Source organism: Triticum aestivum, chromosome 5D (genome assembly GCF_018294505.1).
Source record: "Triticum aestivum cultivar Chinese Spring chromosome 5D, IWGSC CS RefSeq v2.1, whole genome shotgun sequence".
Taxonomy (NCBI): domain Eukaryota; kingdom Viridiplantae; phylum Streptophyta; class Magnoliopsida; order Poales; family Poaceae; genus Triticum; species Triticum aestivum.
This window is the reverse complement of record NC_057808.1, coordinates 486,018,701-486,033,045: the sequence shown is the minus strand read 5'-3', so window position 1 is coordinate 486,033,045 and position 14,345 is coordinate 486,018,701. Positions and strand designations below refer to the sequence as shown.

The 14,345-nt window shown below is 45.4% G+C and overlaps 1 protein-coding gene across 3 annotated transcripts; it reads left to right on the top strand.

The window, feature by feature from the left end:
• The first annotated feature begins 5,918 nt into the window (after positions 1-5,918).
• Positions 5,919-9,857, top strand: LOC123123039 (elongation factor 1-alpha-like). Of its 3 annotated transcripts, none has more exons than XM_044543456.1 (3): positions 5,919-6,789; positions 7,771-8,240; positions 8,796-9,857. In XM_044543456.1, the coding sequence occupies exons 1-3, from the start codon at positions 5,919-5,921 to the stop codon at positions 9,675-9,677; spliced, it is 2,223 nt and encodes a 740-aa protein (XP_044399391.1). In that variant the 3' UTR covers positions 9,678-9,857. The 3 variants fall into 3 exon arrangements, with proteins under 3 accessions (XP_044399391.1, XP_044399392.1, XP_044399393.1); XM_044543457.1 differs by lacking the exon at positions 5,919-6,789 and adding an exon at positions 6,859-7,042; XM_044543458.1 differs by lacking the exon at positions 5,919-6,789 and adding an exon at positions 6,881-7,042 and having other exon boundaries at positions 7,777-8,240.
• Positions 9,858-14,345: the final 4,488 nt, after the last annotated feature.

Here is a 14,345-nt window from a genome sequence, read left to right as displayed (position 1 = left end):
TGGCACATGTGTGGAATTGGAGATCAATCGCCCACGTCTCTCATGAGTCAAACATTTCTAATTGCACAGGGAAACCAAACGGGGTTTGACATTTGACTGTTTGCAAAAGTATCTAAGCAACATGGACCATCATATAAACTGTGTGCGATATGCAACCCATTGCACACGAGTATTCTATGGCAACTGTCTGCCATGCATGACATCATCACACACATTTTCTGAATAATTTACGAGTGATATTGTATTTTACATTGGGCATGGTTTCCTCTAAGCTCTCGTGTGCGATAATTTGGTATCACAAATGGTTGAGGAGCCCCTACGCACATATAGAAGTGCTGCAAATTATCCGCGATTTGTTGTGTATCACCGACAGTTGCGCTATGAGTGACGTGTGCTTTTCGTTTTGGAATCCACACGCTCATTTAGTTGAACCGTGTGTGCTTCAATGGCCAGGTTAAACCAAATATCACATCTGAATCGCCATACAAAAAGCAAATTCGACACAATATGCAATTGAATAAATAGTGTCCGCATGAATAACATTCATCAAAATTGCCACAATATGCAATTGAACAAATGCTAGCTAAATTCCACTGATTTATGGACATATGCAGTACATAATTATAGTGTACGAAATACGAAGACCTCGTCATGTAGAAAACAATGCATCCATGCGTATATGATGCATCTTCCGCTCACATTTTTTCGCCATCGTGTGTGATTTTGGAGGCTTGATAGCGATCGAATGTAGTAGTGGGTAGCGCAAAAAATGCAGCGTTTTTCTTTTCGCCCGTGTGATCTGGATCCAATAGCTATGTGGGCATTCCCTCATCCCTTCTAACTAGGGAACAATCCCTAGTTATCATTTTTCAAGATTTGCTGGACTCATTAATCTTGCGATTCTATCATTAGTGATGGGGACAAAGATAGATATAGAGATGTGCTACTCCCTCCGTCCCATAATATAAGTGTTTCTGACACTACACTAGTGTCAGAAACGCTCTTATATTATGGGACGGGGGAGTACCTCGATAGTGATGATATAAATTGGGACGGGGCGTTTTGGCTCCCGAGCTCAGATGAGCCCGGGAATGAACAATAACATAAAAAAAGTACTATAAAAATTCAAAAAATTCCAATTTTTCTTGTGGTGAAAGATGCGTGAGTTCGTGATGTCCGTGTATAAATTCAGCGTATTTGAATATCTGATGAGCTCTCAGCAAAAAAAGATAAATTTAAGGTCTGTGAAAAAGTTTATTGTTTTGCATCGTTGGAGCTGATTTTTTCCTGAGAACTACTCAGATGTCCGAATGAGCTGAAATTTGGCATGGTTATTCACGCACTCAAGCATCTTTCACCATTTTTTTGAATGTTTCTAGTATTTTATTTGAATTTACTTTTCACATGGTGTAAATGAGCTCGGGAGCTGAATTGGATATTGGTACGAATCAATTATGTTTGAAAACACATGGACCCGTAACAAAAATAGGGATTACAAAGGATGATCACGTGACATTGGCCCTGTTTGGTTCAGCTTTTATCGACGGATTCCGCTGCCGCGCAGCAGAATCCGAACCAAAGGGCAAACCCAGCAGAATCCGATTCCAGAAATCTGCTGCCAAAATCTGAACCAAAAGCGGAAGCAGCCCAGGACGTGCTTACCAAAATCTGATTCCGCTGCGGGCCAAAATCTAAAAAAGCTGTATCAGCTGGTTTGCCAAATAACCTACATCTTTTTCATATCAGATTTTGAAGGCTTGAGGATGATCGAGCGGAGTAGGGTGTAGCGCAAAAAAATGCAATGTTTTCCTTTCCGTCCACGTGATCCAGATCCAATAGCTAGCTGTGTGGGCGTTCCTGGAACCTCCTAACCAGGAAACATTCCCTAGTTATCATTTTCCAAGATTTCTTTGGACTCATTAATCTTGCGAATTTTATCATGGACAAAGATAGAGATAGGGATGTACTCCTACCTCAACAGTGATATAAATCGTACTGTATTATAGTCTATACAGATGGATATCAATTATGTTTAGAAATACATGGACCCGTAACAAAAAAAGGATTACATTGGATGAAATTGTCCCTATGTTCTCTTTTATCCGGTGCAAATATTACCACAAATCGTTTGTTCGACCACAATTTTTTTTTAACATCGGTACAGACACAAGCGCTCATATACACGCGCATACACTGACCCCTATGAACGCACACACGCACACTCTACCCCTATGAGCATCTCCGAAAGACTGAGCCGGCATATCATCTTGAAATTTACGAAGTTACCGTAGGCACCTCGTTATCGACGGGAACGTCTCCTCCCACTGAATGCGCATCCCCGAAAATCCAGAAATAAATGCGAGCACCAGGATTTGGACCCGGTGGGTTGGGGATACCACAGTCCATCTAACTATACAACCACATGTTGGTTCGCCACACCCCTAAAAAAACATGTTGGTTCGCCACAACTTTTGATATACTATTTTGAGAAGAAAACGTGCATTACACGTTTTTTTAGGGAAAGCAAAGCTTTATAGATCAACAACGTTCGGCCATATCACCCGACACGCAAGCAGCCACTCTGGGCGGTACAATAGTGTCCCACTCCACACACATATTCGGTGGGCAATTACAACCAATCTGTGCTAACTCATGAGCAACAGAATTTATGGTACGTCTACACGCACTAACACTCCATTTGGAAAACCACAACTTTAGCTGAAACTTTGTATCTTCAATAATTGCTGCATAAGGCGAAGAATCTACGCGATGGGCATCCATTGCCTCGGCCAGCAACTCGGAGTCCGTCTCAAAGGTGACCCGGACAACCCCCATATCAGCCGTTGTGGTCACCGCCGCCGCCAAAGCATTGACTTCCGATCCGAAGGCATCAAAAACCTGTTCATGTCGTCCTGCTCATGCAGTGAGGACAGCTCCGGAGCTGTCACGAGCCACCACGCCCCATCCACAGAAGGAGTTTCCCGGTGTGAAGGCGCCGTCCAGGTTAAACTTTATGGTGTCGTCCGCCGGTGGTTGCCACTTTCCGGGAGGGCGTTTTGGCGCACCCGGTAGGAAGAGCTGCTCGTATTCGAGTGCATCGCAGCGAGACCGTCGCACGATTTCTGTGACATGCAATGGAAGCGCTCCCTCTCTAATCTTATTGCGGTTGTTCCACCAGTGCCACCAAAAGCAAATGATGAGCACTCTTTTCTTCTCCTCTAGTCCCCATAAAGAGTCGAGCATTGCATGCACGCTCCCAATCCCTTCGAGGCGGTTCCGCTCCAGTTCCAACCCCAGCTGCCTCCGGCCCTCCTTTGCCAACTTGCACTTTATGAACAGATGCCCACCATCTTCATCCACTCTCCTACACAGGAAGCATTTTTCCGAGTCAAGCTTCATTCCGCGCCTCGACAGGTTGGTGCATAGGGCTAAGGACTCATGTCGAATGCGCCACACAAACATTTGCAATTTTGCTGGGCAAGGCAGCTTCCATATCCGCTTCCAGCTCGGATCCGAGCATCTGTCCAATTGGCCTAAACCTCGTGCGCTCGTGCTAGGTGCATCGGTCCTGCTCTGCTTGTTCAGCTCCACCAGCAGTTTATAGGCGTTTCTGACCGAGTGCTTGCCCTTGGGATCGAAATGCCACGCGAGGAAATCCGCGGTCCCGTCCCTTAGTGGAATCTGCAGAATATGACGGGCGTCCTCCGCACAGAAGGTGTCCGTGATTAGGCGCTCATCCCATCCACCTGTGATCGGGTCTATCAGTTCATTCACAGAGTTCAGCAAGTTGGCACCCCTCGGCGTGATCACCTGCCTGGACCAGGGCCTAAGAATCCATGGGTCCGTCCAAATGTTGATCCTTGTCCCGTCCCCCACCCGCCAGATATAGCCCTGCTTCACCACCTTCAGTCTTTGGAGAATGCTACGCCAAGAGTATGAAATACCATCATGTTCGATAGCCTCCAACGCCGTACTGTTAGGGAAATTCTCCAGCCCTGTCTCGAGAGCATTGCTAGGTTGAAAGTGTGCATGTCTCGGAACCCTAGCCCTCCCATGGCCTTAGACTGTGCAAGCTTCTCCCAACTGAGCCAATGCATGGAATTTTGTTTGTCTTGTTGGCTCCACCAAAAGTTACCAAGGAGTGTATTCAGCTCTGCACAAAAGGTTTTAGTCAAGTCAAAGCAAGACATCGCAAAAGTGGGAATGGCTTGTCCCACAGCCTTTACTAGGGTCTCCTTACTCTCTTTTGCTAGAAGTCTTTCCTGCCATCCATACACACGCCCACACATGTTTCGTTTGATGTAACTGAAAGCTTTCTTCCTGGACCGTCCCACATGGACGGGAAGCCCGAGGTATTTCTCATTCCAATCCTCATTGTGTATTCCCAGTGCAGTTTTCACTGCTGTCCTGTCATCATCACATGTGTTGGGGCTAAACATAATTGCCGACTTCTCCGTGTTTATGCATTGCCCGGAGCAAGTTTCATACAGTTGTAGCACATCATTTAGCGTTGTTGCTTCTTGCTGTTCAGCCCTGATCAGCAACATGGAGTCATCCGCGAATAATAGATGTGATACAGATGGTGCCCTCGGGCATACTTTCACGCCATGTGTGATGCCTCGCTCTTGTGCATCTAACAGCAACGCCGACAAGCCTTCCGCACATATGACAAATAGGTAGGGGGAGATGGGATCCCCTTGTCGAAGTCCTCGCTCGGGGCTGAATTGTTGTGTTAGTTAGCCATTAACCTTGATTTGGTATCGTACAGTCCGGACACATTTCATGACCAGCTCAGTCCATCTCGAACTGAACCCCAATTTGTGAAGCATGGCCTCCAAGAACCTCCACTCCACCCGGTCATACGCCTTACTCATATCTGCTTTAATGGCCGCCACTCCACTCCTCCCTTTCCTTTTGTTCATCAGATAGTGAGAGACCTCATAGGCTGTGAGAACATTGTCCGTAATTAGTCTCCCCGACACAAACGCACTCTGATGCTATGAGATCACCTCGGGCAGGATCAATTTAAGTCTATTGGCAATCACCTTTGATACTAGCTTGTATACGACATTGCACAAACTGATGGGGTGGAGGTCCTTGATTCTTTTTGGGTTTTTGACCTTGGGGATAAGCACAACCATAGTATCACTCCACCCCTCGGGGATCTCTCCACCATTCAGTACCTTTAGGACTTCCTCCACAACTTGATCTCCCATAAAATGCCAATGACGCTTAAAAACAATCGCCGGCATCCCATCTGGACCGGGTGCTTTGAGATCGCCTATGTGATCAAGTGCAGCTTTCACCTCCTCCCTGGTGTAATCGGCCTCAAGGACTACGTTCATAGCATTTGAGACGCGAGGTTGCACCTTGTCCATTAGTTCATTGAGGCGCTGAGGGTTGGATGATGTAAACAGGTCCTGAAAAAAGGAACAAACGTAGTTAGTTAGGGCCTCCCCTTCCTCCACCACCGTTCCACCATCCCTCCGAATCTCCTTAAGTTTGTTAGACCGCTTCCTTGTTGTTACTACAGACTGCAGATACTTGATATTTTTGTTCCCACCTCGCAGCCACCACATATGTGCCCTTTGCTTTAATTGCGTGTATTTTTTCTCTTTCAACTCCTCTAGTTCTCCTCTCAGCCTTGCCTCCTCCATGATTTTTGCTTCAGAGACTGGCGCTTTCATGAACCGCCCAGAGAACTTTGGTACACAAGAGAGGCTGGAGGTCAGTCTGGGGAAGAGAGGAGGTGAGGAGATGGATGTTGATGGAGGATACATTGCAAAGAAGGGACGTGGGGAGGGGGAGGAGGGGCAGACGATGGCACAAAACATGAAGGCGGCAAACAATGCTACAACGGTGGTGCACACAAACTCAAACATATCGGCCGGGCTGTCGAAGCAGCCCCGCCGGGAACAATGAAAATCATAAGTTGGAACTGCCGGGGACTCGGGAATGGCCCGGCAGTTCGTTCTCTTCTTGAGCTAGGAAGAGTGGAGGTTCCCGATGTTTTGTTCCTGTGTGAAACACGATTGACAGAAAAGAAGTTGGGGCGGTTCAGGTGGTCGTTGGGGCTCGCCAACATGGTAGCTTGGAAGGATGAAAGTAGTGGGAGGGGTGTAGCTTTGTTTTGGAGAAGGGGTTTGGATGTTTCTCTGAGGTCGTATGGACGGAGGCATGTGGATGTGGATATAGTACGGGAGGATGGTATGATTTGGCGTCTGACGGGGGTTTATGGAGAGTCGGCGATGGAGAGGAAGAAGGAGACGTGGAAGTTAATGCGCATCTTGAAACAACAACACCAAAATGGTCGGCCGTGGCTATGTCTTGGTGACTTCAATGAAGTCCTCACAAGCAGTGAGAAGCTAGGAGGTGCTGATCGTCCGCAACACTATCTGGATGATTTTCGGCAAGCACTGGACGCCTGTGAGCTGAGGGATATAGGGTTTGAAGGCGATATGTATACCTGGAGAAATCACAGCAGGGAATTGCGGACATATATCTGTGAGAGGCTGGATCGGGCCACTGCAAACAATGAATGGTGTGGTGCTTTTCCAAACCATATAGTTGTGAACGGTGAACCAAGACACTCGGATCACAGACCTGTGGTCGTGCACCTAGATGGCAAGGACCGAAGTTGGAAGAGGAGTGATTGCAGTTTCAGATTTGAAGCTCGTTGGTTGCGGGAGGAGGGGTGCGAAGAGATCATACGGAATGCGTGGGATAAGAGCAGTGTGGAAGGGGGTAGAAATGTCAGAAGTGGCTTGCAGAGTGTAGCTAGGGATATGAGTAAGTGGAGTAGAGAAGTAGTGGGAGAGCTTGAGTGCATTACACGTTACTTATAGCGAGAAAAAGAAAAAGCAAATCGCCCACAGCCGCCTCCCCAAAGTCGGCATCCATCGGACCCGGATCCGACGGCCGAGAAGAAACCCTAGCGCCCATCGCTGTCCATATATAGGGCCATTCCTCTCGCCCGAACCCCTCCTCTCAGTGCCCCCATCCCCGCCGCCGCCTCCTCTCGGTTCCTTCTCCTTCCTCGGAGGTGAGCATCCCGATCCGCCCCCCATCTCCGCCTCGATTCGTCGTCCGTGGTCTCGAATAGCTTCAGATCTCCGGCCATGTTTCCGTGCGGTAGATGTAGCGTGCGGGTAGATCGAGTTTTAGGTTCTTTTTGCGGTGATGCGCGTCGATTTCGTCCGTGGTTTGACGGATTTTCTCGAAGCCGTGTCCTTGGTTCGCCTTCGCGCCGGTGCCTCTGCTTGGTAGCGTTAAATCTGCGAGTAGATCTAGCTGCAGGTTCATCTATGCGCGGATGCATGTCTTTTTTCGTCTTTAATTTTGACGACTACCTGGAAGCTCATGCCGTAGCCTTGATCTATAGGGTTTTGCTGTTTCTGTTACCGATTTGGTATCGCGAGATGTTCCTGAATCATCTCCGTGCTTGGTTGCATGTATTGTTGGATGGATTCGTGTAGTACTTCCGGTTCTGTAGGATCTGTGAGTTCTCTGTGAGAGTTATCTATGAGAGTTTACAGCATGAACTTCATCATGTACTTGTATGGTGAATTTTGTTAGCGTTATTACCGCAGTAATTTGTAGATCTAACAAGTACCTGCAGTCTGATTGCTTGAATTGTAATTCCATCTCGTTAAATGCATCTTCTACATGTCTGTTGACCTCACAAATAGACAGGATATTACTTTGTTGACACTTGTTCACCTGGATCTCTTGTTTCTAACACCTGCTTGCCTTGATGTTTCTGTTTGCTAGCTCCAGCCATGGGTAAGGAGAAGACTCACATCAACATCGTGGTCATTGGCCATGTCGACTCTGGCAAGTCGACAACCACTGGCCATCTGATCTACAAGCTTGGAGGTATTGACAAGCGTGTGATCGAGAGGTTTGAGAAGGAAGCCGCTGAGATGAACAAGAGGTCTTTCAAGTACGCCTGGGTGCTTGACAAGCTGAAGGCCGAGCGTGAGAGGGGTATCACCATTGATATTGCCCTGTGGAAGTTCGAGACCACCAAGTACTACTGCACCGTCATTGATGCCCCTGGTCACCGTGACTTCATCAAGAACATGATTACTGGTACCTCCCAGGCTGACTGTGCTGTGCTCATCATTGACTCCACCACTGGTGGTTTTGAGGCTGGTATCTCCAAGGATGGCCAGACCCGTGAGCACGCCCTCCTTGCTTTCACCCTTGGAGTGAAGCAGATGATCTGCTGCTGCAACAAGGTATACTTGCCATTCAACTTCCAATGCTGTTTCTTGAGTGCCTAAACATCCTGTAAACTGATTTGACGTTTGTCTAATTCTGATTTTCATGTAACACCGATTGGTTAATCTATAATATATATGTTGATTGCCTTGTCTTATCTAATTTAGATATGTAGTATTGTTCTATATGAGAGTTACTGAGTAAGTGCCTAGCTTCAGTAGTACTGCTGAGTTGCATTGTAATTGATTAACTATATATGTTGAATGTGTTGAATGCTCAGAGTTACTTAGTAAATGCCAGCTTCAGTAGTACTGCTGAATTGCATTGTATTGATTAATTTTTGTCATGTTGACAAATCTTGGATGATTTAATAGCATAACTTCACTGACTAGTTCTAATTGTATCTTAATTTATAAGTTATAAACTGCTTGTTTGCTCATTATCTCTTATTCCTGCAACTTCCATCACATGAGTGCTATATGTTTTTGCTTTTTTTTTCCTATTTGTTTATATACTAGTACTTTTCAATAATTTTGTTTATCTGATGGGATTGCTCTGGTCATCTGTTACAGATGGACGCCACCACTCCCAAGTACTCAAAGGCCCGTTATGAGGAAATTGTCAAGGAAGTCTCTTCGTACCTGAAGAAGGTCGGCTACAACCCTGACAAGGTTCCCTTCGTTCCCATCTCTGGGTTTGAGGGTGACAACATGATTGAGAGGTCCACCAACCTTGACTGGTACAAGGGCCCTACCCTTCTTGAGGCTCTTGACCAGATCAATGAGCCCAAGAGGCCCTCAGACAAGCCCCTGCGTCTTCCCCTTCAGGATGTTTACAAGATTGGTGGCATTGGAACTGTGCCTGTTGGCCGTGTTGAGACTGGTGTCATCAAGCCTGGTATGGTTGTTACCTTTGGTCCCACTGGTCTGACAACTGAGGTTAAGTCTGTTGAGATGCACCATGAGTCTCTCCTGGAGGCGCTTCCTGGTGACAACGTTGGCTTCAACGTCAAGAACGTTGCTGTGAAGGATCTGAAGCGTGGGTTTGTTGCATCCAACTCCAAGGATGACCCTGCCAAGGAGGCGGCCAACTTCACCTCCCAGGTCATCATCATGAACCACCCTGGTCAGATCGGCAATGGCTACGCCCCAGTGCTGGACTGCCACACCTCCCACATTGCTGTCAAGTTTGCTGAGCTGGTGACCAAGATCGACAGGCGATCTGGTAAGGAGCTGGAGGCGCTGCCCAAGTTCCTGAAGAACGGTGACGCTGGTATCGTCAAGATGATTCCCACCAAGCCCATGGTTGTGGAGACCTTCGCCACCTACCCTCCTCTTGGCCGCTTCGCTGTGCGTGACATGAGACAAACGGTTGCTGTTGGTGTCATCAAGGGCGTGGAGAAGAAGGACCCCACCGGCGCCAAGGTTACCAAGGCTGCCATCAAGAAGAAATAGGCGTGCTATCTAGCAGAATGTTTTTGTTCACGGTCATTGCTTTTGTTGCTTCAGACTCTTATCCCGAGCGAGCAATGATCTGTCTGTCGTTTAATTACTGTATTTCTATTCCTGCGTCGGCTAAACTCCTGTGCCCCTGAGACTGATTTGTTGTGAAATGCAAGTTATTAGATTGCAACTTGTTAGCTTGTTTTTCTGCTGCTTTTGCCAAATGGTTGCCTGTTTAAGATGCTTCTTTTTATCGAACTTTAGTTTGCATCTGTTAGTACTGTGTATTCTTTCATGGAGTTGTCTAGCTGTGGTTGTCTCCCTGGCGCCTTTGCATCTCCCCTCCTGATTCTGGACTATTGCTTGGCACTTTGTAGGAAAGAGGGGATAATGTGTTTGGCGAGCCTCCTGCTTTTTCAGGTTGCCGGGAAAAAATGGCATTTTCTTTGTGCCTTGTAAAGGAACCTATAATTTTCCTCGTTTAACCTTGACTTCGAAATAAGTGTCATCTAGTACAAAGCGAGTACGTTGTTTGTTATAGAGACTTAACTTTTGGCCTCATGCAGCGGTGTTAGCGAACCCTGACAATGTACTCCCATCCTCAACAAGCTGGGCCTCAATCCTCATGCTGAAGGATTGAATTGAATCTGAAGCAAGGTAGACAACCAGATCATCAAAGCAAATTGTATCGTAACATTTTGCCAGTCACACAACAAAAGCTTTTGTTCTTGCCACTTAGGTACTAGGTACTCTCAAATCTGAATGAATGAGCTCACACGAGCTGAACAGTTTGTGCTCCACCCAGTAGCAATTGATGATCAGCTTCGAGCGGAGTCTATTGCTCTACCCATATCTCTACTATTAAAGAAGACTTGACATGTCTGTTCACTTCCATCACTTCCATCCCAATGTTGTTTAAGGCCCCCTATCTGAAATAATTTATTCATATCGGTTCTTTCATTTCCTTGTCCTACTCATTCCCTCAAAACAAAAAATAACATACACATAGTAACTTGGAGTAATTTAAATCAAATTGGTGCTTCCCTTTCCTTGGCGTACTCGTTCTGTCCCTCAGTTTGCTTACTGTTTATTCAGCCGTGTCTAACCCGAATTCTTGGAAAGCATTTATGACATGATTATGCTTAATATTTTTATGCGAATAAAGTAATATCTTATTAATCTCTTGTGGTGATATTGGATTGGGGAGGCGGTGATGATGGGTGAAGGTACATATGAGTCACAGACTGATGTTGAACCACTACAAATATGCATGCCCCTGCTGGAACGCATATGCAGTTAGCTAGTGCGTCTAAAGTAAAAGAAGAAAAGAAGAAGACTACGCAAAGGGCATGTACAATGGCAGGCACTATAACCATCTCTGAAGATTTGATGTACCATGCTCATTCAGAATCCTTTAGGGGTACAAAAAATAAGTGTGGCACGAGCTCAGATTTGTACTTCAAGCCCACATACGTACCACATAACAAAATTGTTCCATATGAAATTATCTTCATCGCCCCTTTGTGAAGAGGAGGTTATAACTTATAAATTATCTCTCGAACCTCCCCCTCTTCGATATATGTCAACATAGGTGTCAAAAGGAATCATGCTAGCACATAATGAATTCTGAAACAGCTTAATATTTCTTTGATGCAGTCGCACTTCATATCTCTTTCAACAATCTAGTTCTACTTATACTTAATTGATAGTCTTGGACTGCTAATCGTGCCAATTAGCCATCCTCCGTTGGGCACAATGCTGATTTGGAACGAGTGGCATCGGAAAATAAACTAGGACCGATCAGTACAAGCGTGCGACCACAACTTTTGCTGCTACTCCCTCTAGTTCCTAAAACAACGCTTCGAGCTTTTATCGCTATTTTCTCCAACATTAAGGCGCATGGTTATCTCATCCAATCAGCAGGCATCCCTGTTTTTGAGATCTGAGGGAGTAACCACTAGTCTGGTCTTATTTTTCATTGTTAGTTCACCAATACAGACATGTATATTTTCTTGTGGCCATCAGTGACTATGTTTACATGTTTAACCACTCTTTGTTGCCCGCACTCAAGAAAATAAAAAGAACCTTTGCGTTCCTTTGCATCCCCAAAATTCTAAAGTACCGCAAGAGTGCCAGTGTATTTTCCTCTTGTTCATGCTGTTTCTCCTGTAAGTTAGAACAACCGGTGACTCGTGAAGAATGAAAAAAAGAGACCATCAAGGTGAAAAAAGATGCAACTAGCCTCTGTTTACACGTAGGACGGTAAGTAAAAGGCACCAACACCAATACATCCAACTAACGACAAACTACTTGCCATAGTTATAACTGTGGGTGATGCCTGCCACCGTATGGAGGAGGTGGATGCACACACGACTATGTATGCAAGACAACCACATCGTAAGGATTATGGTTGCTATACTCCTAGCTGGTTTTAAGCCGAGGTTTCATGACCATACAATCTGCTTGATACACAAGGGATGTCGTCACACCTATTGCTTAGACACATCCGATAGCACTAAGTGCGATATATACCATCTCTCCTCTGTTAATATTGGGACCCCTTAGAACTGGTTGCCAGCTTGCCACACTAACAATGATACAACAAGAACAGCAACAACAACAACAAAGCCTTTAGTCCCAAACAAGCTGGGGTAGGCTAGAGGTGAAACCCATAAGATCTCGTGATCTAACAACGAAAATTTGCAAAATATCCCTTTTTTGAAGTTTGCAATTAAACAACGACCAATGTTAGCAAAAAATAATTAATATTTGCGGTTTGTATGATGTAAGGTTTTCGTTCCACCATGTTAAACACCATATCTCTATTTTATTTTCCGCTACCAACTCAGTTGCATTGCAAGTTCATGCCACCATTTAGCTATGTTTTGTACACTTCCAACCCGTGATGACGAGCCTAACAGAGAGTGAAATTTCACAACACCCAATCAAATCCGGGCACGATATTAAGTAAAGCCATGCTTTTGGTACTGATTTGCAGATTCTCAGCTCAGCATAATGCACGTGATGACATAACTTCCATGGGCCATCTTGTGGGCTATACCTGATCTTGGAGTTGATTTATTTCATGAACCAACCCATGTTAACTCATTCAATCTTATTTCTAGTTGGAGGTAATTTGTGACATCTGCCCACTCACAGTCTCCGATTCTTGATATACAACCATAAACCTATTGCAAGGTTCACTTCCGACCTATTCATTCTTCGTTCATAATATTTGGTAGCAAGGTTCACTTCCGACCTATCCATTATTCGTTCATGCTATTTGGTAGCTAGGTTGTACACTATCATGCCAGGAGAGTCTCCACGCCCTCGCCAAAATACTGAATCTTACTACTATTTCAGGAAGCGCATATTTGGGATGAGTGGCATTAGGGAATCTGTAGAAGCGACCTACCACCATCAAACTTCCTTGCACAATGGGCAAATTAGCTCGTCGGAGACGCTTCGTAAAAATGAAAGCTTCTCCTGACCATGAACTAGTAGTAGAATGAAATGTCGATGATATTCTGGTAGACACTCGTCAAAATGATGATTAGAACACCGCTTTATGTCTGAAGTGTAAACACTTGTCCTGACCTTTATTGGTCGGGCACAACAACGCCGAATTTGGCCTCAACATGTTGAAGGCGCCTTCAACTCATTGTACTGATCTTCATTGGTTGGTCTGGGCAACCAGGATGAAAATCCTTGTCCAGGTCATCTTTGGCGGCGACGATAGAGCGATGCTGTTTATTTTTCTTAAAGATGTTGCCGTGGGAGAAGTCAACTTTGTTGTAAGTGTTTATTTGATATCTTGTAATGGTTTCGTCGTGGTTGCTTTGTTTTGTACTCAGCTTAATAATCAACAAAAATGGTTGTGTACATCGCAATGATGCAGATGTTGGGGGTTTCAACCTCGTTTTGAAAAAAAAATCTACTAAAATAATGAGTGCAACAATATGGTCCAGATGCATCTGCACCTGGGCGTGAACAGTAAAATCATTTAAAATATCAAAAAAATATTAAAAAATTGGGATTTTTTGGCCCCCAAGATGCTCGAATGCGTGATGTGCGTGCAGAAAATTGTGATATTTGAACATTCAAGAAGGTTGTGGCAGAAAGCACAATTTGGTTGTGAAAGAAATTTTGGAAAGACACACCGTTTGGGCCGCAAGTACCCAAACACCATAAAAATATGCACGCTCCTTGCACATCCGAGCATTGAAAAAATTCAGCATTTTCTATTTTTTCTATTTTTAATTTACTATTCATCAGGTGTAGATGAACTTGAGCTCCGACACGAATTACACCTAAAAAATGGAATATAGTCTAAAATCCAACAAGGCAACTTAATGCAAGGTGTAAAACTCAACAAAATTGGACTGGGAACGCTAGCCCTTGCCCTTAATTTTCCCGATCGATTAGAGGATCATACCACTGCCCACGTTACCACTGTCTAGCCTCTATAGTCATTCCCATCGCCCGCACTGCGATGCCCCGCCTACGCTGACGCTATGGAGGTGGTCGTGCGTCTCCGCAGCCTGGATGTAGTGATGTATGGCTGATCGTGCACTGACATCTCTGTAAACAGAGCCTTTCCATGTCTCTGATCGTGTATGTTGTGCTCTGGTTAAATAGGGTCGGAGGGCCCATGATGTTGTGGATGTTTGACTCGGCTAG